The sequence below is a fragment of the Tiliqua scincoides genome, chromosome 3 (assembly GCF_035046505.1).
Source record: "Tiliqua scincoides isolate rTilSci1 chromosome 3, rTilSci1.hap2, whole genome shotgun sequence".
Lineage (NCBI taxonomy): Eukaryota > Metazoa > Chordata > Lepidosauria > Squamata > Scincidae > Tiliqua > Tiliqua scincoides.
Window position 1 is genome coordinate 217,713,003 of NC_089823.1, and position 23,073 is coordinate 217,736,075.

The 23,073-nt window shown below is 43.3% G+C and overlaps 1 protein-coding gene and 1 pseudogene across 2 annotated transcripts in view; one reads left to right on the plus strand and one right to left on the minus strand.

Moving 5' to 3' along the window:
• The window catches only part of VEPH1 (ventricular zone expressed PH domain containing 1), a 136,338-nt gene that overhangs the window by 41,800 nt on the left and 71,465 nt on the right, over window positions 1-23,073 (minus strand). For both annotated transcript variants that reach the window (XM_066622082.1, XM_066622081.1), the window contains exons 7-8: window positions 7,702-7,911; window positions 5,528-5,922 (exon numbers count right to left, since the gene is read on the minus strand). In XM_066622082.1, coding sequence (XP_066478179.1) covers window positions 5,528-5,922; window positions 7,702-7,911 — 605 coding nt within the window. The remainder of the gene's footprint in view (window positions 1-5,527; window positions 5,923-7,701; window positions 7,912-23,073) is intronic.
• Window positions 8,432-8,548, plus strand: LOC136646821 (5S ribosomal RNA; annotated as a pseudogene).

Genomic DNA, 23,073 nt, shown 5'->3' on the forward strand with positions numbered 1-23,073 from the left:
TAGCAATCTCAATAGGGCTTATTTTCGGGGGAGGGCTTATTTTAGAGGAATCTTACACAGTAAGGGGAGGGCTTATTTTCGGGATAGGTCTTATTATCGGGGAAACACGGTAGCAGGTACCTCATGTAACAGCAGAGGCTGCTTTATGGCAGCTGCCAAGAACCTCTGCCAATGTGTGCTGCCAGGCCACTGGTGGTGAGTAAGTAAAGCAGCAGGTAACATCACAGACGGGATGGAACAGGTTGGGGAAGGGCAAAATGGGGAGGGGTGGGCAGGATGGGGCAGTGATGAGGCGAGGAGGAGGAGGATGGATGGATCAGGCCCAGGAAGAGGGAGGGTTTGACAGCACTGGAACATCCCCCCCCCCCCCCGCGCTCCCTCCATGGAGCTGATTCACCTTCATGATCAGCTTGGATTTGTGGCAGAAATTGGGCTGGCAGAGGTCCTATAATGACCCATAATGACTGCTGGGTCTTATCCTGGGGAAAGGGGTCAAATTATAGAGTCTGGCTGTCAGTGGGGTACAGTTTCATGCTATGCAGAGACTGCTCCTCTTCCCTCACTCTTGATCCATTCCAAACCGCCTCCCAGAAATAAAATGCCTCCTGTTTCCCAGCAGTAACCTCCACAGAGAGTTACTAGCTCAGAAGTGAGATTCCTCTGGTGATTAGTCACTTGCGGCTAAATTAATGACCCCCTAATTATTAAAACAGACAAGGCTCTTAATTTGCCAGTCCTTCAGAGTAGCAGATTCGTGTCCCCACCATAATACCAGTTATGGTAAGTAGCTATGGGTGCTACAATCCAATTACAAAATTCAATATGCCCAGGAAAACCACTTTTTGTCAGTGGCATCATGCAGCCTTTTCACATCATGAGGGGCAGTACAGTGGCGTAGTCAGAGGGGGTGCAAAGAACTAAGTGCTCCCCACAAAGCAAAATACACCTCTGTTTTGCCTCACCCACCTGGAATGGCTCCAAAGGGTAGGGGGAGCGGCTCCTTGCATGCTGCAGTGAGGCTTCCTGCAAAACTTAGTGCTTTACACCCCCTCTAGCTACGCCACTGGTGCAATATTTTGGGTTGGAGCTTAAGATTAGATTTAAATAATAAGAAGCCAGCTAAGTTTATTTTCTTTTATTTTTGCACGGTGAAAATGCTGCTGAGGCTGCAATCCTTTGCACACCATGGGACTTACTTCTGAGTAAGCATTCACAGGATTGTCTGATTTGAAGAAACATTTTATGTTTTAGAAATGTACGTCTTTGCAAGTTTGTGGTTGTACTGAGCTAGCAGGGACCCATGTGTTTTTAATCAAGCTTGGGCTCATGCCATTCCTAAATTTATCAAAAGATTCCAGAAGCAAACACTGCAGGGGAGCAGTGATCTTTTCCATCGATTCCATCATATGGTCCTAATTATCTCACCATACCACATAAAACATAACACCATCCACATTCAGACCCAAGGCACTTCTGCTCTCCTTTTAGAGAATTCTGTCATACTTTCAATCACATTTTTTGCTGTTTAAGTTTATCCTACCGAATAAATAATGAGGGACCAGTTGACACAGGCAGTGCTTAGACAGAATTTGACATTTCTTTCACTAATTTGCTTTTCCGAATCTAATTATAACAAGAAATGCATAGTAATTCACCAGAATTATCCATGAAAAGTGATGCAACCTATAACATAAAGTGATGACTTGAACGTCTGAATCAGCCATCATCACAGCTCTAACACCCAGGGACATGCGGTGAGGGGAGGAAGTCCCGCCCCTGTCACAGTCCACAGAAAAGGGCTGCAGCCTCCCCTGAGGTTGTGCACAAGCTCCACCCACTTGACAGCTCTGCATCTGTTCTGGTTTCTGTATTTGCACAACCCATAATTATCAGTATAGTCAACCATGACTATGATCTCTCTGTGCATTCATTTCTCTCTTCTTCATTTCCTAGTATAAGGAAATTCATACGTTCATTAGGGAAGGAGGAACACTGATCGCCTTGCCCTTTTTAATTGCTGATGTGCTTACAGCAGAGGAATAGCTAGGTCATTTGGCACTCGGAGCCCAAAAATTTTGGACACCTCCCTCCCGTATATGACAAAATTATTTTCAATAATGGTCATGGCATGAAATGAATAATAATAATGGCCAGAAAATAAACTCAGTAACATTTCCCCACAAGCAAGGTATGAAAGTCAGTGCCCACCCCTTCTGTTGCTCCCCTGCACATAGTACTCAGTGACATACTGCCCCTGAATCTGGAGGTTTAATGTACATATCATGGTTAACAAGCACACTGTAGTCCACTATGAATGTTTGGAATCCACTTTTAAGGTCACCTAAGCCAATGACTATATGAGCTGTTGGGTACAACTCACACAACAATTCAGTAACCAAAAAAGCCAGTGGCCAACTTGATGACGCTCACACAACTGAATAGGAGTTCCAGTATTAGCTCTAATACATGGAAACGAGAGCTGACTCATACTAAGACCTTATTAGTATTAATATGAATACTTATTGGTTCCATGCTGTGTCATCCTAACACCTCATTGGCTCTTGGAACAATCAAAGCCCAATCCTAACCTGTCTTGAAGCAGGCAGGCCAGCAGGCCTGCCCCACATCCAGACTAGGGTTGGGGCCAGTTGCAGCTCAGCCAGGGGGAAGGGGAATTGCTTTCCCTTATTCCGGGTAAGGCCGCAGTAGCCCCAAAGGGGCTGCTCAGATCTCCAACTATCCGAGCAGCCCAGAGCTGCCAGGGAATGGGGTTAGGATCTGGCACAAGTGCCGCCCACCCATGGACCCGCCCTTCCCCCGCCCTAAAATGCCTCCTCCCTGCCCTCCCCACACCCCCTCAGATCCTCACACTGGCCTGACTTGGCCAGCGCAGGTTTACCTTTTGTGCCAGCTCAATGGGGCTTGGGCCAGTCCCCCTCCTCTCCCTGTGGCGTGAAAGTGTTTTACAGCACTTTTGCAACACCATTGGGCTGGCGCAAGGGTCTTGTACCAGCCCATCCCTTCCCCTTAGGGTACAATCCTAACCAACTTTCAAGCAGCGAGGTAAGGGCAATACAACTCTGATGTAAGGGAACAAACATTCCCTTACCTTGAAGAGGCCTCCGGAACTGCCACCCAACTGCAGGATGCAGCAAATGCCCCACTGGCACAGCTATGCCAGTGCTAGAAAGGTAGTTAGGATTTGGGCCTTACTCTCATTGGTCAGTTTTGAGTTAGGAAAATCCACTTTTTGCTACCTAAGGCAGTTGTTTTTGTTTTTTTAGGGTAGTTGGCTATAATTTTTTATAGAATACAGATAATTCAACACTATTTTGTTACATTCTGCATTAAATTACTTATCAAATGATAATATAACATGATGGTATTATTCATAAATACAAAGGTTTCCACAATTTGGTCCAGTAGTGGTGTCACCATCACCCCTGAGGGTGTCATCTTGTGTGGTTCACCGCCCCAGACCCATTTAGCTACACCACTGGTGTGTAGTAAAAAGTTTCATCTGGCCTAACTATAATCGTATTTGCCTAGAAGACAGACAACTGAATATTCATATGTGCAAACACTGCTAGGATTAGGCTATAATATTCAGTCCCAAATCCTAACCATCTTTCCAGCACTGGCATAGCTGTGCCAATGGGGCGTGTGCTGCATCCTACAGTTGGGTGGCACTCACAGAGGCCTCCTCAACGTAAGGGAATGTTCGTTCTCTTATTTTGGAGCTGCATTGCCCTTACCTCAGTGTTGAAAAGTTGGTTAGGATTGCGCCCTCATTTAATTAGTGTTTTGTTATAGTAACACTTTAAAGGTGTATAAAAGTAATTACCTTATTGACATGGCATTTTTTAGAACTGCCTGTACTCAATACAGCTGTATTGCAACCTGCCATTTGCTGATAATTATAGAGGGGTTTACTTAGACTGCCTCTTCACTATACTCCTTCCATTATTACTAATAAAATATAAGCAAATTCCAGTTTAGCTAACACAACATTAACCAGCTGTATATTCATAGCAATAACTTATAAGCGGCCTCTTAATAAAGGGGTGGGGGAGTGTAACTCCTGGTGTACCAATGGAGAAATTACAGGAGGTTGGATTACTGCCAGATTGTAGAACAAGTGGTTTATGGAGTATCTGAAATATTAACTAGGTGTCCCCTGTGTAATGGACGTGAGTGTATTTCTGGAAATGTATGAAGAATGAGTCACATCAATCTAACAATGTGTCCTAACTCTGGGATTTTGTCTCAAGAATCTTACTTAAGGAAATTCCAGGAAATTACAACAGTACAACTAAACTCTACAGTAATGACTGGTCAAAAAAAGGAACCTTATTAAGGAGTTAAGGTCACAATCCTATACACACTTACCTGGGAGTAAGACCAACTGAACTCAGTAGGGCTTACTTCTAAATAGGCATGCATAGGCTTATAGACTTATGACCCAATCCTATAGTGCTCTTATGGCAGCAGAAATCCCAGTCCATTACTATAAGTGCTGCTATAGCACTTATATGCACTTCAGGGCTGTTGGTGCAAATGGCCAGAGGCCCCGCATGTGCAGCTGTGCTGGAGCAAGGAAGATGATAGAAGGAGCAGTTTGTAGGTGGTTTGGGCAAGGGTTGGGCAGGGAATGGAGAGGGCAAAGGTTGGTTTGGGGCTGAAAAGGGGTGGGACTTGGTGGCAGCAGTGCATGCTGGATCCTATCCCCCTTCCCTGGCCTGGACCCGCCCCAGGAGTTTCCTTGAACTTGTGCCAGCTAAAGAGCTGGTGTAGGTTGGAGGAGACTCTCTGATAGCCAGGCAGCCTAAGAAGAGGCAATGAAAATTATCTTTACTTACCTTTCAGGGGCTGTCTGGTTTCTCTCCCACCCACCATAGCATGCTGTGCACTATAAACACCAGAACCAGGCAACACACCACAGCAATGCCTCTTTCAAACTGCCTTCATCTCTCTTAAAAAACTATTGTCTCCCCTCCTAGTGCAATGCATAGGTATGCCTCATAGTATGAGAAGGATCCTAGCCCACAGTTAGCACATCCCTGCACATTAATGAGATATTACAGCAAACAGATTACTATGGGGAGCCAGGATGGTGTAGTGAACTTGGACCTGAAAGATCCAGATTCAAGTCCCCGCTCAGCCATGAAACTTCTTGTGTGACTGGGGCCAGTCACTATCTCTCAGGCTAACCTACCCCACAGGGTTATTGTGAGGACAAAAGAAGGGAAGGAACCATAGACACTACTCTGAGCTCCATGGAGGAAGGTTAGTATAAAAATGTGAAAAAAAATTCATGCGCAGGGTAAGCACAATGGGCTTTCTAAGAGATCAAGCACAGTTCAATGGAAACAGCACAGCATTACAAAGAAATCTCAAGGTACTGCCTTTTAAAATGATATCATTATGTAAAAACATGTTTCATCTAGTGTAAAGAGGCCATGCTTAGAGGATCCTGGTTAACAGCTTATATAAGAGTGCCATTATTTCACAAGTTCAGGCCCCTTACCTTCTATAACGCACTCATCTGGGAGAGGAATTTTCTTCCCCATCTCCACAACATATGCTTTCACTTTAGAGAGATTTTCCTTTAAGTGAAGGTAAAGCTTATCTTGATATTCCACAGGATTCTTGATTGTCTTCGAGTTGCCTTCATGGCAGTTTTCCTTAACGGATTCTGACAGATTCTCTGGCTCTGGACATTTGATACTTGGGTGTGAAAGTGAGGATTTTTCCAGCTGCGACTCTTCGTTGCCTGCACTGGAAGGTAATTTGTCAACCTCCTGGCTCAAATAGATATCCATGAAAGAGAGGCCGGTTGCAACATCGTCATGCTCCATTTCTTGTCCATTGTCTAAGTGACCACCCTTCATACGCATGGCATGCAAAGCTAGACTTTTGGACCTGCAATGTGAACAAATACATGGATAAATTTGATTTTGCTCTCAATACTATAGGGAGGGAGATCCAAAGATAGTTTCCTACCCCCTCTACAAAGGAACATGTGCAAAAGCCACTTGTAGGAGAAAAGGCGGAGGCAGTGCTGAAAGCAGCTGTGGGGATACGGAATGGAAGAAAGAGGAGAGATAAAGAGAAGAATGTAGATCTCCCCCAGACAGAGATAAAAGCTAGATGAGATACTGTCAGGTTCATCAGCCATAGGTAAACTCAAACCACAGAACATCTGAAAGCTTAGTTTGGGTTGCCCACATCTCTTCTTTCCTTATTTTTTAATTATTTTGACATTTAAAAAGACACAAAATAGTGTTGGGATCTAGATGCATTACCACCTACAAGGACTCTGGTGAGCAGGGTACTGTCCAGATACCTGAGACCACTTGACATGCCCTCTATGATCCTTGCAGGAAGTTTGGTCCCCAATTCTATTTCCTTCCTTCTGCTACACAATCTCTCTTCCTTTCAGACCACTGCAGGAGAAGGATGTGCTCTGGCTGGGCTTTGCCCTGCTAGGACATCCCAATCACACTTGCACACAAAGAGAACTGCTCTAGGGTTCTCCATTCCAAAGTAGTAGGAGACTCTGATCACTCAGAAGATGTACAGAAAACAATGAAAACTGTGAGTAAAGTATTTCTTTTGAAACCTTCAGCCTCTGCTCCTGTATACATTTTATTGATAGCAACTAGCCAGGTGGGATATTTTACCACAGGAAAAGGGGTACTTTCACTGATTTCTGTGCTTTCCCCCTTCCAACAAACAGGACCTCAATGACATAATCCACATTTCATCTCACAATATTCCAACTGGAATATTATCAAAATAGGCACAGATGCAAAGACCAGAGAACACATATTCCATAAAACCAAGAAGGATTCATAAAACTACACAGGATAAGTATTATTATTATTATTATTATTATTATTATTATTATTATTATTATTATTATTATTATTATTATTAACAGTATATACCGCTTTTCAACAAAAGTTCACAAAGCGGTTTATAGAGAAAAATCAAATAACTAATGGCTCCATGTCCCAAAAGGGCTCACAATCTAAAAGATGCAAAACACCAGCAGACAGCCACTAGAAAAGACACTGCTGGGGAGAGGAGGGCCAGTTACTCTCCCCCTGCTGAACAAAACAGGAGCACCCACTTATATTATATCTTCTTTAAGCATTTTCTTTGCTAGTATTAATTCTTAAACTCTCTCTCTCTCTCTCTCTATCTAATCTCCTTTTTCTCAGGTAGAATTATATACGGTTTCATTCCTTGACTCTGACTATAAATACATGATTGCATTGTTGTTTTCAGTTTTTTTTTCAGTGCAAATAAAATAAAACCAGTTTTACAAAACAAAAAGAGGAAAGAAATGTGCTGTGGTTAGCCTACAATATTTCTTTAACTGTGTCCAAATTGGCAAAGGAATTGCTGCTGACTACATCCAGGGAAAGGAATGTTCATTTTCGGAGTATTTTCAAATTCACATCCATTTTTGTTTGCATCTCGCTCCGTACTCTGGGGCTCCAGATAGGTTAAATAAATAACTCAAAAGAGATCTTAGACAGCTCTTAGAGTTATGGACAAGACGTCTGGATGCAATTAAATGCCTGGTGTCCATAGGTACTATGTAATGTGACAGCTCATTTTAATGTTTTGATACATCTAGATAGGAAAACCAATCAGCAGGCGAAATCGCTGACACATTTCATGGAGGCATACCTGCTAAACCTTATGTCTTTTCTTTCTTCCTTCGAAACCTGGCCTAGACTGTACCGGCGCACAGAATCAGGAGTACTGCTGTCAACATTTATCTTCTCTTCAAATGCTTGTATTTTAACTTGAAGCTTTTCATCCTCTTCATTGCCACTCACAGTGGATCTTAAATCATCCAGCTGTGGAGCAGATTCTGGTTCAGCAATATCTTCTACCCTACAAAAGGGAAAACCAGGAGGTTAATGATTACACAATCTTGTTTTGCAGATGGGGAAAGAAACAATGTATTTCTATGGCCTCATATACATGTCAGACATCATTGCAAGGCCATCTATGGCCATGTTCTTCCAGGGGCTGATCACTGCAGACACTCACCTATAAGTCGACCCCACAGATAAGTCGAGGGCAGGTTTTGAGCCAACAATCATGGAATTTTCTATGACCCTTGGATAAGGGGGGGTGTCTGACTATAGTTTTGTCTGATTTTACCGGAGGCCAGATCCTGAAAAATAACCTACCACTAATTGTTACCTAAAAACTGCAGTCTCTAATTTATTAAAAACATAGTAAAAGATCATAAGGTACATTTTTATTCTTTTTGCAAGATTTCACTTATTGGATCCTACTTTTATGCACTGCAGGAGACCTGAATGACCTCTCGGTATGCAGGGGGTCTCTCCACCAATTTCTGGGGCCATTGAAAGACATATTTGTAACTGCCTGTTGTTTTTAAGAGGACAGCAACTGTTACCCTGCACATGCCCGATCTCATCTGATCTCGGAAGCTAAGCAGGGTCAGGCCTGGTTAGTACTTGGATGGGAGACTGCCTGAGAATACCAGGTGCTGTAGGCTTATATACCATAGTCTCTCGAGACTGAAGGTTGCCAACCATCCCCCATCCATTTTGTTCTACGATTGAATCTACATTGTTCGCTATGACTTAGGAGTCTATAAAATACATAACTTGGCTTGTACTCTGCTAGTTAGCTAATAATATACACATGGGCTTCTTAGTGTAGATTATGCTGAAGTTTCTTTCCAAAGTCAAGACAAACAACCTAATCTCTGAAGATACTCTTCAAGGGCGTCCATTGTCTTTGACTTATCTCCATTCAGGCTGATCTCCTGAATGAACTGGCAAACTACTATTTGGGGGGGGGGGAGCGGGCAAAACTAATGCAACAGATATGAAATCCTTTACTAACCTTGATAATACACACAACTGGAATATCTGTCTCTGTCTTTGATATGCCCCCAGTAAAAGAGAAGGCAATAAAATTAATTAGAAATAAAAATTAGGGTTGACCAGTTCAGGTTCCACTCTGAAATGTTCAGCAGAGTTCAAAAGAAATATATTCTGCTCTACCAAATCTCTAGGGTTTGGGCATCTGGAAAAGATTCCACAGTCATCGCTGGGTATGCACAGGTGGTTTCACAGTAGGCTTTTCCTCCATTTCTGAAATGTTTGGTTCACTCAGTTATACCTGAGAATTCAGACAGTGCATGTGTCAAAATGTTGGCTTTCTTGTAAAAATTGTTTCTTTTAAGAGCTAGCTTGTGATGATCCATTTTGTCTCTAGCTTTTCCAGCAGATGTTTCTCTATGGACCTTGGTGTCTCTGGGAGCTATTTTCCCAGGGTAAATAACAGCTAGACCAGTGGTTCTCACACATTTAGCATCAGGGTCCACTTTTTAGAATGAGAATGTAGCAGATGCTACTTTGCTTTGGGGGAGCACCCAAGGCTTAGAGCCTTGTTGCTTGATGTGAAGTGCAAAGAGCAGAAGGAACTGGAGCAGCAAGAAGTCAGAGAGGCAGAAAGGAGGAGACGGCAGACAGGATTCAAATGTGGATGCAGGGGGAAAGCCGGAAGCTGGAGGAGCTCCTTGCCCAGCCTCCACCAAGCTTTTTATTGACTCTCAAGCAGTACAGTACAATACTGAGAGTTACTGATAACACTAGCTACAACTAGCTGGCTCTAGCTGACCACAACACATTCCTAGGTCTGACCGCTTCCTTATCTCTAATGCTAGCTCATCTTGTTTACTAGGTAAAAGGCAGTGAACAAGGCCAAGCTCAGAGTGTGCTCTGGCCAAACCAGGTGTGCCTGCGGTTGCCAAAATCACTAAGCCTTTATGTGCTTCTGCATATGCTACAGAGAATCTGTCAGGACCCACCGAAAGTGATGTCATGACCAGAAGTGACATCATCAAGCAGGAAATTTTTTTACAATCCTACCCACACTTACCCAGTAAGTCCTATTGACTATCATTGTTAGTAAGTCCCATTGACTATTATTGTTAAAAGAATATACATAGTAGCTTGTTAAAAGTACAGGTCTGTAACATTTCCCCAAATGCAGTCACATGTCATGGTAGCATCAAGTCTAACATATTAAAAAGAAAATATTGAAATGAATGGGGTCCCACCTGGAATTGGCTTGCGACCCACCTAGTGAGTCCTGACCCACAGTTTGAGAAACACTGAGCTAGACCATAAACACAGACCCATGAATCAAGACCATGTTGGTTTGTCCCTTTTCCCACTCTTGTCCACTGTGATCCTGATTCACAAACTAATAATGGTTAAAATGACATTTATAGTTTGGCCCTTATACTAAAAGAAGACTCATAGGAGAACGGGCACAATCCTAACCAGGTCTACTCAGAAGTAAGTCCTATTTTGTTCAATGGGGCTTATTCTCAGGAAAGTGTGGTTAGGATTGCAGCCAACATCTTCTTGCAATGATTTTAGTTATTCTGAATAAACTTTGATGAATGGGGGAAAGGTGCTTAGGGCCCAATTCTGAACCTGGCATGCCGGCTCACCTCTAGTGCACAGTGTTGCAAACATGCTGTAAAGCATGCCTGCAACACTTACTGCCCAGTCAGCACAGGTGCTGGCTCAGCTCAAGCCCGCACTGAGCCAGTGTCGAGTGGAGGATGGGGGACAGTCACCCAGAGCTCCAGGTGAGCACTGGGCTGTGGAGACTTGAGTGGGGGCGTGCGGAGGAAGCGTTCCGGGGCGAGGGAGAGGCAGGGAAGGCAGGAAGAAGGAGTAGCAGGGGAGGGAGCGGGACAGAGATGGCAGCAAGCTCTGCTGCCCTATTCTGACCTTCCTCCGGGCCCAGGAGATCCAACATGGGTGTCTTTGAATCTGCACCTGCTCAACAGGGGCACAGATCCAAGGAGATTCATTGGAGCTGCCAGGGTATTACACAGGGTAAGCGTCCATAAGCTCCCTTACTCCAAGTAGCTCCAGTGGTGCTTCCCAGCCCCTTGGGATGCCATTTTGGTGCTGCTGCAGCCCCATGTGCTAGGAAGCTCAGGATTGGACTGCCCATGAGCCTGGATATGAATTTTGCCAAGAAAAAATGGTCACTGTTGAGATGCCGGGTCAGAGTCCTGTTAAAATATTCCACCTGGGGTTAATCAACATTATTTTGCATTTGTAACCAAGCAAATTTTTTGTTAATAATGTAGTAAAGATGAACAAAGAGTACTGAAGATAGAAAGTGTAAGGGCCATAACAGCCAGATCAGATATGCTGATCTAGCCTCTCCAGTAAAGAGAAGAAATACATTTAATCCAGCTACTAAGTAAAATAAACAAGAAAGGATGCAATCAAAATTGCATGCCTTGCTATTCTCAAGAATGGTGGTTGGGAAGTTTCAATTCATCTGCATTTTCTGTTTGTTGTTAAGCTGACCATGCTTGATTTCTAAGATGAAATCACTACTATTAAAATTCTCCATTCATTTGCAAAAAGTAAGCTCTGGGGGCTGAATGACCTGCATCTTTGGGATAAGCTGTGGGCAATGGTATTTTAGTATGCATGGTTTTAATTACAATGCACGTCAGATATACATAAAATTCTTCATGTCAAATGATTCAAGCCAACAATTAATGTAAAGGATAAGTTACTTTCCTGAAGCACAGAAATTCAGGATTCCAGGAAGAATCAATTATTGTAGAAACAGAAATTTGCAAAGCCTGTTTGTCAGCAGAAAAATTCTGATTTTTGATGTTGAAAATGACCTGTCAGAGCCTGTGGAATATTCACATGTGAAGCCAACTGCAGCTTCCAACATATTACCTTTCCACACTCTTGGAGAAGCCAGCCATGAGAATAGAACAGAATAGGCCATGTGACAGAAGCCTATGCATTGGTAGCCCATTTCACCAGTGTTGTGTATCTTAGAAACTCAGGCAGCATTGATGTAGGCTTCTCCCATGTGACTTCTCATATTATCTTTGCAGTGAAAGGAGCTGTACTGCACACTGCAAAAACAACATGAGATGGGAGACGCTCAGGCAGGAATGGAGGGAAGACAGCATTGTTCTAGATCAGAGGTGCCCAAACCCCAGCCCGGGGAGTCCTCAGGGACTCCCAATCTGGCCTGCGGAGAGCTCCCAGTCTCCAGTGGGCCTCTGGCCCTCCACAGACTTGCTGGAGCCCATGCTGGCCCGATGCAACTGCTCTCAGCATGAGGGTGACTGTTCAAGCTCTCGTGTGAGCTGTGGGACGAGGGCTCCCTCCACTGCTTGCTGTTTCATGTCTGTGATGCAGCAGCGGCAGTGAAGGGTAGGCCAGCCTTGCTTTGTGCAAGGTCTTTTATAGGCCATGAGCTATTGTAAGACTTTCATTCATTCATATAAGTTCCATCTTATATGGAACTTTTCATATAAGTTCCATCTCTAATATATTCGTTTATGTAAATGTATTCAAATTTATTCAAATTTGAAAAATAAATTAATTCTTTTTTTTCTGGTCCCCCCAGCACAGTGTCAGGGAGATGATGTGGCCCTCCTGCCAAAAAGTTTGGACACCCTGTTCTAGATGTTCCCAGGGATCGGCCACAACTTGGATAACTCGAACTTCAGTGGCAAAAACATATTTTTCGAACTCGTGTCACATGTGTTAAAAATGTGTTAAATGTGTTAAAAACTTGGGACTCAAGTTTTACACTTGAGGATTTTTACCCTAAAAATGTCTTTCATCAAGACTCGCCTTTGTGCTTGCTTGCTTGCTTGCCTTTTTTATTTTTTTTTGCTGCTGCTGCTTCTGTGACTTGACTTGTTTCTCGAAAAGACTTTGACTTGAATCCAAATGACTTGAAAAATAGCTCAGGAGAAGTCACAACAGCCACCTGTTATGACTAGTGGGCAACTCAGGTCAAGGGGGCAAAGACTTGGGGCTCACACTGTGTCTCCAACACATCCCTGGATGTGTCCATTTTCACTTTCCCTCTAGGAAACAACAAATAGGAGGAGGCTTCACTGTTTCTGTCAAACAGCAGTGTATGCACCCAGTCCAGCCACAAGAGTATTGAGTTTCTGCATCTTACATTTATCCTTATTCAATCTTGCACCATCTATGTTGGGTTGTTTTCCTGGAGGGCAGCCAATATTCCAGAGCTTACATCAATGATTTCAGCTGGAGGGTCATGTCTGAAGAACAAGAATAAGTGACAGATGGTGGAGTATGGACATCATCCATACAGTGTTAAGCCAAATTTAGGAAGAACTGAAGTAACAGAGGGAAATAGCACATGGTTAAAAAGCAACAGTCCTCTTCTGAAAGAACAGAGTCCCCCATATTGATACCAATATTTTGTAATTATAGATTTTGACAGCACATGAGATAGCTGCCTTGTAGCAAGAGAATTTGTTATGTTCCATCATCAATCCTGTGAGCAATCCCATAAGAGGAGGGATTTACCCCAAACAAGAAGAGATTATTTTAGAGGTCCCTAAATGAATATGGGAGCCTGATCACAGATCCTACTTTGGATCCCTGCCCTTATGAGAGTCGAAGACCAAATCCTATTCTTACCTCTGAAATAATAAATCATTGCTCTGTGAAAACATAGAGTAACAGTGGTGTAATATAATATCATACTTGTCCCAAAGTCCACATAGTTTTCTTCCAAGTAATAAGCATATAGGGTTTTCCTTTCCACCACCCATCCCATTTGGCTGTTCTGTCGCTACTGTTCAGAAAAAAAAAGTCAGAAGCTACAATTAGGAAAGAAAATGCAAACTGTATCTTATTTGCATTTTGCAAATTGAACAATGTTGCTAAAAAAAAACACCTAGCTAAAACCAAAGTCTCAAAGAGCAATATGGACTTCCCTTATTTCAAATAACAGTTTCCTCGAACAGACAAATGCAATTCTCTAGTGTTACATATTTTAATGGTTGTCCAAATGTGGAGAGAAACCAGCCTGGGGCATGAGGCCAGTGTTCCTAATCTGAGGGTTGCGACCCCTCAGGGCAACATGAAACACCAAATTTCCCCTTAAGGGGAGTGGCGACTGATGGTGATGGTAGGATGGTGGCAACCACTTCTACATTTGCGCTGCTGCCACTGAGCGAGTGAAAAGAGAGGTTTTCTGACTTATCCAGTGGTGGCAGCGGCTGGATATGCCGCAAAACCTGGGTCCTTGTAGCCATCGCCAGGTGAGTCTGAAAAGCCCCATTTACACTCATTTGGCAGTGGCACAAACCCAGAAGTGCCATCATCACTGAGTCACCACCCTCCCCAACAGCCCTGCAAGCAATCAGTGGTTCCCTTAACTTTGTGTAAAGGTTTGGAACCACTGCTTTTGGGATGGACAAATTCACCCCCTAGATAGCCTTTTTGCATTGTTAAGATAGTCCTTTTTCTCAGCTAAATTGGAAAGAAGTTAGAGAGATCCATGACTTCTTAAAAAAACAAACCAATGGATATAGCCCATCAAAAGTCTACTGGGTAAAACTGTATCAGAATCTATATTATGGGTAGGAGGATCTGCATCTGCAACTACCCTATGTCAGAATGCTCCTAGACAGTCTCCAGAGATTAGTCTGCTGGTGGTAAAAGAGAGCCCCACAAGATATGCAGTGGTTCCAAGGAAAAATGCATCCGTGAGTCACATTCGTGAGTATCAACACATGTCGAACTTGTAACTACACAATCACCCCAATCTGGGAGTTTCTTCATAGCAAAAGCCACACTGGTCCCACCTCCAGTGCTATCAATCATCCTCCGACAGGCTTCCTGTGTTTGCATGTATCCCAGCAGTACTTCTTCACTGAAAGGTGCAGGAGTTTTCTGCTGGAGGGTTTACCTTTCCGAGAGCAGAAAACGTCCTGATTCAGAAGTACTATTCATGATTAGTAAGTCACACAGTATGTGACAGAATGTTGGAAAGCTTTCACAGGGACATTTTTTTTTTCAGTTCTGTTGTTTAATCAAGAAAGAAAGCAGGGAACCCCTGACCAAAAATTTAGTTCTCCTCCCAGCTTCTAAGTAGAGGGGTTTCCTATAAGTCAACTTGCCAGTTGACTGCTGATCACTGCGGACAAACTACTATGGTTGGAACCAGAGAAGGGAGCCTACTGGCAACACTGTGCAATACAATCAAAAGGGCAGCAGCAGTTGCACAATTCATTTCAGTTGAATGGCAACCGGCCATATGTGCCCCTATGTCTTTCCCCATACTTAAATTCTTGTGACCACAAGAAAACCAAGGACATTTTTCTAGGGAGTACAGGGAATATGGGGAAAAAGAGGAAAGTGGGAGGGAAACACACATTCTGCATGTTTGAGGTTTTAAAAATAAAAATTTTAAAGGAAAAGCCATGGCCCAAGATGCCTTGCAAAAACTATTTAAATTTTTTTTTAAAAATCTTACCGCCCAATGCTAACAAAATCTCTCCTGCTGATGCATGTGCTGTATCCTGCAGAGTGGGGGGTGCAGTCCAGAGGCCTCTTTGAGGAAAAGGAGCTTTGGTTCCTTTTCCCCAGGGCAAGTCTCTGCTGCCCCAGTTGGATTCATTGGAGCTGCACCAGCTATTTTGCTGGTGCAAGTCAGAGATAAGTTAGGGAGAGGGAAGGGGGCAGAGAATGGGGTTAGGATCTGGTGCCTGCTAGTGCCACCAAGAGCCACACCCTCCCTGTTCCACCTCCTGCCACCCTCCTCCCTGCCCAGAAACTCCCCCATTCCTTCTTCTCTCCACCCCATTTTGCCCAATCCCAGCTGCTCACTGCCTCACCACTGGCTTACCTTTGCTGCCGTAGGTAACCAACAGTGGGCCTTCAACACAATTGCCATTTGTGGCAGTAGACCTAAAATAGCTGCTGGTGGCAAGCACAGTCCACCGCTGTATGCTTATTTATGACAGCGGAACTGTGTTCTGCTGTTGTAAAAGGCAACACAATCCCAGTTAGGATCTAGCTCTTAAAATACATTGTGCAACTTACTCATTGTGCAACTAACATCAGGATGGGCAATGTTCTTCCCAATAACTGGTATGTTAGTGGGTGAAAAATTACTGAGGTTATTCCATTTCAGTTTGACAAAGGGCACAATTCTATGCATGTCTACTCAGAAGTAAGTCTTGTGTTCAGTGGGGCTTACTCCCAGGAAAGTGTGGATAGGATTGCAGCCAAATTAGTCTAAAACAGACTTACCAGCCGCAGGCATTGTATGCCATTGGCCAGTCCAACTTTAATAGGAAAGTTCCTTTCCCATTTTCTGTTCTTTGTCCCAGCCAATTAATTGAGGGATAACCTAGGAAGACCTATCTGAGCAGAACCAAGGAAGGGACCCAGTGGGTTCACAGTTGACACTGCTGGATCAGTGTGATTTTGCCAAAAAGATCAGACAAACTCTCTGCAGCTACTTTAGCAGCAAGGGGCTAGATTCATTAGTGAGTCAAATAATGGAAGAGGTGGGTTTTTTGGTAAAAGCAAGAGTTTATTTTTAAAACAGTTCACTGCCATGTTAGCTGTCAATAAACAATACAAAACAAATCTGGAATGGTTTGGCCACAGCATTTCAGTTCAGCAACAGGTTATTACAAGTGCACATAGAACAAGTGCGGTGTTCCAACGCAACAAGAGCTATTTACAAATGCATTCCCCAAGGGTGCTATGTTCCTATGCAATATCAGGTAATTACAACAAGTAGTTACAAAAAATAATAATAATAATAATAATACTGGCAAATAAATTCATAGAAGGAGGATCATGTGGCCCCTCAATGACATTACTCCCTACTACTTCTCCCCCCACCCCCAGCTTATGGAGGTTCATGCTTAGACAGGAAAGTGTCCATCACAGTGATCTGCCTCTCCATGAAGGCATTCACCATTTGTTGGTGCCCTGTACAGTCCCAGCCATCATCCTCATGTCCTGGACCCATCATTGTGCCAATACTCAAGACTAGTGGTCATATTCTCCAAGGTTCGCTCCTGCTTGGCCACTGTCTTCTCCATACATGCATCCCATACAGCAGCATCTCTGTCTTGCAGGTGGCAGAGAGTCTTCTTCAGCTTTTCACTCATCTCCTAGTTTGCCTGCAACAGCTCCCTGGCAAACTTGAGATGCTATCAATTCTGCCTGTCCCTCAGATACCAAGTCCTCCCCCCAGTTATCCATTGATCTCCATTGGTCTCCATTGATCGATTTCTGCAAAGGAGAGCATGGTTTCAACTAGTAAAATGCCTGGCCAATCCGTACAATTGTCAGTGTCAAAGGTGGGTGAGACATCAGCTCCCCCAGCTCTCCTCATTCGCAGTAAGTACTTACTAAAGTCAATTCCAAAGTCTCTCTCGGTTCTAGCTTCATCTAGTGCTCTCTCTCTCTCTCTCTCTCTCTCTCTCTCTCTCTCTCTCTCTCTAGCTTCCTCCACTCCTGCTGTCAGGCAGCCACCCCAAACTTTGCAAATTACTCAAAGTCCCTGACATACGTACTATTTCATTTTCTGAGGTCTGTACAGAAGTTGGAAAGTACGCAGTAACAGCCAGCTCTTGTCAGAGCAGGGCTACCATCCCTATATAAAAGCATCATAAAAAAGAGGCATGCCACCTGTGCAAAAGCACCAATGCAGCCACCTGCAACTTGGACATCCATAACTTGAGGAACCATTGTATTCTCCACAGGAGATAGGGAGGAATTACCTGTTTCAGAAAATGTTTGTTGCAATGGATCAAGCAGCAGCAGCAGGCTGTTTGCATCACCCACAGCTTGGGATGACTCATCTGATGCAGAATGGGGACTCATATGTCCTGCCAATGGGGAGGAAGACTTCTCTGGGTCAACCAAACCAGGTGCAAGAACTCTTCTTCCTTGCCATCTACTTCTTCCCCTGCATCCCTCGGTATGGTAGCACACCTCCTCTGCTGCGCCAACTCTTAGCCACTCATGTGGGTTATAACCACCTCACAGTCCATGAGTGGGAACTGGTCAAGAATGTCAAAGGAAGTCATGCTTCTCCTGGAGCACCCAGAATGGCTATTGCCCTCCTTCACCAGAGTATAGTTTCTTCTCAGTTCGTTGGCTTTGCTCCTGCATGCCTCAGGGTCCCTCTGGTAGTTCCCTCTGGTAGCTTCTCCAACATGAAGCAGAACTGCTTTGCAATTTGGTAATTTTTGGCGAGAGCTGCCTGGACAGCCTCTTCCTGCCAAATGTCAATGAAGGTTTTCAACTTCTTCTCACTCCACAAAGAATTCCTTGGATGGCGAGGAAGCCCCTTGCTGCTGTCAGGAGGCAGCTGGGATACAGCTTTCCTCCATTATGTGCCGATCAAAAGATCCCAGGCATCAGCCACTGTTCAAACACACAGCCGTTTTGTGCCTTTCTCTCCTACTTGCCACAAATGGGGGGAGGGAGGCAATAGCTGCATTTTAAAGCCAAAAGCAAGGAGAGGCAAAGGTCTGCTCAGCTGGGTGCCAGTCTAGGACACTGTCTCACCTCTTCCAAGGACTTGGAACTTACAGATATTGACAACCACATGAGTTTTGCAACCATACATTCAAAACCTACATGGGAGAGTCACAATTCATAGAATAAAAAGTGGAAAGGGTACTTGGCTTATTCTGTAGGAAAACACTCATGGATAAGGAGAAACACATGAGCTTTACATTCAGACATGCAGCTATTCCATGGATAATGCTCATTTTCATCTGGGTTTTTGCACATTTGGACTAGGTCTGAGAAGAAGCTAAAAATTATCCCCTTCCTGGTTTTACAAACTCATAGCAGGACAGAGACCCACAATGATTAATATCTGCAGTGAAAGGATATATGGGGTTCCACTTCCAATTGTTGTTTCTCCATGGTTTTGTAAACATACTCACAGTTCTTGCTCTTGACAGAACCCATTCCTTGAATCAGTGATAACTACAACAATGTGTTCATTCAGTTATTCTTGGAAAAGTTTCAATAACAAACAGGCTATTTTATTCAGGTCTGCTTTAAATTCCTTGTTTTGACACAAACTAGATGTTACGCAGAATACGTAATATAGAATGATGGCTTTTTTGTTTTTGATACGGGGGACGGACAGACTGTGAAATGGAGCAGAACCATGGTAGGGGAAATGAGAAGGCTTTACAACTTTGCCCCTGCTATCGGTCTGAATCCCAACTGCAGCATACACACACTCCATGGGTGCTACTTTATGTAGAAAGAAAGCTTCAACTGAAAGTCAACAGCAGCCAATTCTTTTTTCTACGTATATAAAATAGCATTGGGGTGTAACTGGAATCTAAACCATGACAGGAGAATAGTCCTAATCCCCCCCATCTTCTTGCAGTTTCACCTCTTTCATGCCCCCCTAGAACTATTTCAAAAATTAAAATAAAATTAGACATTTTATGTTCCCCATTCCATATCATGTCTAGTTTGATCCTTAGTGACAACACCAAGTATTTGATAGGGGGAAGTTTGCACATTCTGGTTCATTACTTTGGGACTGCAGGAGCCACTACAGTTCAAACAATAAAAACATAACTTTCAGATCATCTCAGAACCAATAGGGGCATGCACACAATTTTCCTGCACATGTTCAGTGAACTCATAAAGGGAGAACAAAGTCATACCTGTTGGTCATTGCCTCCCAGTACTAATACTTTTGCCAGCCACACACTGTAGTGGCCATGCATTTGATCAGCATTGGGAAGCAGTGTGAAAAAGGGACCCTATGTGCATATGTATAGGATAGCCATAGGTCTCCTTTCTCATACATGCTAAATATGCAGCTTCCAGGGGACATGACCAGTGGACATGCACTTGCCTGTGAGTAAAAGCTCCACGCCAACTGGCTGATTACACTGTAGGGCAGTGGTCTCCAATCTGTGAGACGCAACACCTAGGGGTGGTGCAGTGAGCATGTAGGAGCGGAATGGGACACCAACCGCCCAGCAGTGAGCTGACACAGTGGTTAACAATGGTTAAAGGATTGGCTTGGTGGACTTGGATGTTTTTTGCCACTTGAAGGACCTGCCCACCCACCTTGAGCCTCTTACTGCTGTTTTCAGTGTCACTCCGGGGTCTCTAACCCAGATGTAACTGGCCACAATGTCACCGTGTCACATGTCATTGCTGCTTACTTCTGGGTTCCAAGTGCTGCATCTGCAACATGGAGGGCACTGCAACGAAGGTAAGTTTGGGTAGTGCTGTAGGGGAAGGACTTCCTGGCAATTCCTCTCCTGCTGAAAGCTCCCAGTGAGACAATTAATTGGCACAAAAAGTCTCTTTAGAACCACCAGAAGTGCATTAAAGAGAGAAAGCCGAGCCGCTGGACACTTCCAGCCAGATATGGCCAAGGTTCCATTTATGTTCTGTCACTGAAATTACAAATTTAACATATGACCACTATAAAAAATTGTTAATAAAGGGAAATGAGAAGACATCAAAAAGGGCCCAGGTTTGAGATCAGCCGTGTGTCTAGTGAAAATGATGTCTGTGAGTATACTTCCAGGATAATATTTTAATTAACACCATATTTGTCAGAATTCCATTAACCTTCTTTTTAATTCTATCCAGCATTTTGGCTTCCACTCAAAACATTCCTCTAAGGAATTTCATTTCATATTTAGAACTTCAGTGACATCTGTGTTGAATTTTACCCTATATGTAATTTCCCATCTTCTCCTCTTGACCTTTTACACTCTGCTTAATTCTAATTATGAGGCTCTCATTTAATTTAGAAGGGACTACTGTGCATTAGCTGCATAAGACAATAAATAGCAAGTGGCTTGACCTTACTGGACACATTCCCCCCCCCCCCCAAATATGATAGACTAAAAGTACATACAAAGCAACTGAATGCAAGTTACTTTACATGGCATGTATTCAGGAGTAATAATAATAATAATAATAATAATAATAATAATAATAATAATAATAATAATAATAATAATAAAAACTTTATTTTTATCCCGCCCTTCTCCCAAAAAGGGACCCAAGGGAGTAAGGGTGTTGTCAGATGTGTGCAACAAAAAAACTGCATGCCTCATCCTTACTCCATTATGCTATATTTTACTGTCATGCTGAGCAGTATAAAAAAACAAGCTTGACTCAGAAAGACTAAGTACTTTTAAATCCCACTTATTTCAATGGAGAAATTAAGTATGTTTGTAAATCTCTCTCTCTCTCCCTCTCTCTCTCTCTCCGAAAATGAGATTTAAATTAGCTGAATTTTGACAAGATAATGCTCTTTTTTCCCCCTATTCACTTTTTTCCATTTGGACATCCCAATATATTTAATAAAATACTTTTAAATGTTTCAATGCATTTTTAGTATTTGTGCATGTTTCTATTTTAAATTGTTAGTTTTTTCAAGAACAAGGGTTGTAAGACAGTGGATAAAATGTAACAATTTAAAGGGTTGGATTCAAGAAATGGTCTAAAATTTGCTTTGGGAAGCAAGCAGAGCAAAGTGCTTATGAAATTAAGCTGCAAAGAGCCAATATCAAGACTATCTCAAAACAGTTGGACATATCACAAGAATGAATGAAAATATACCCCAACGGAAAGTGAAATGAGATGTTTGCTGGCATTTTAAGGTATTAGATGTGAGAAAGGAAGGGTGCTGTTGGTTGTTATACTTGTAGATTAGGTTTTTCTGTGACACAGTCTAAATATTCAGCTAATAGCTAATGTTTACTGGACTTCTTAAGAAAACAGACCTGAAAAACACCAGCTGTGTTAAAAAAAATGTAGCATGCAGTGGTGTCTGTGTCATTACAGACCAATATGTTTTAGACTCCTTTCAGGTCTACAAAGTATCAGGGATGGGAATATCCAGCGCGGCAGACTCAAGTTGAGTCTAGAGTCACCGCCCCCCGTGACTCAACTCGAAAACAAGTCATAACGGGAACACTTTCCAAGTCACTGAGTTGCCCTTTTGTGACTCAAAAGGACTCGAGTCAAGTCACCCCCTTTAAAAAGCCCGCTATAGAAAAATGGGGCTGCTGCCAAGGAGTGTGTGTGAGTTGGAGTTCTCCTTTAATACTCCCTTGATGTCCCGACCCATCTGGAAACAGGGCAGAAGGGGGTGGGAGAGACTGTGTGAGAGCTGGGACAGAAGCGGCAAGAGGGAGGAAGGTCATGCTCAGCAGCTGCGAGGCTTACTAGAATGACCTGATCCTTTGAAGCTCTACTCAGAGGTAGTCATTCAGTGAGGCTTCCTCCCCCCAAATAACAACTGAGCCATGCAGTGGAAAGCATGATCATTATGAACTGCCTTCCCCCTTTCCTGCCTCCTCCCCCTCCCTGGGCTTCTCCAGCCAATCATTAGGCAAAAACCCCCTTGGGTTCCTCCTTCTGCAATACCTCAACCAAAGAAAATATCAGAATGCCCATACTTTGTCCAATGATGATTGGTTTCTTCCTTCCTATCAGACATCGGCAAAAGAGTTTTTTCCTGACTCCCCCCTCCCACTCTTGCAAGTGGAAAACATTAACCTTTCTCTGACTCCTGGCTAGAAATTCCCCTGCTGCTCACCTGTTCTGAATGATGGACCCACGAGGTTTTTCACACTGTGAAAACAGTAAGCAAGCACACCCAAACACAGGCAGACTTGAGTCTGCATGCGTGGTTATGAGTGTCAAGTCAGGGGCCCTCGACTCAAGGGTTTTTCTGAGTCTCCCACACATACAAGTCCATGAATCAGCAAAAAATGTGCATTTTCATGACTCAAGTCCGAGTCACCTGGCTCAAGTTCCCAACCCTGCAAAGTTTTAATTAACATCAAAATACAGAAAATATGGTAGTCAGCTGATTAAAGATTCTTGAATAGTGAAGGGCTTGATCCTATCCAACTTTCCAGCACTGATATAGCCACAATACTTTCCTTGAGGAGGCCTCTGTGAATGTCCCATTGGCATCAGCACTGGAAAGTTGGATAGAATTGGTTCCTTAATTGTTTAATTATTTTGCTGACCAAATTATCATTTTAAACCAGTTTAGAGAAACTTATAAGGATACCTCTCAGAGGACTATGAAAGAAGAAAAACTATACAATGGGACTATTTAATTATTCAGTTTTTATCCTGCCTTCTCCCCCTTCCACAAGGAAGGCACCCAAGGAGTCTTGCAACAAAT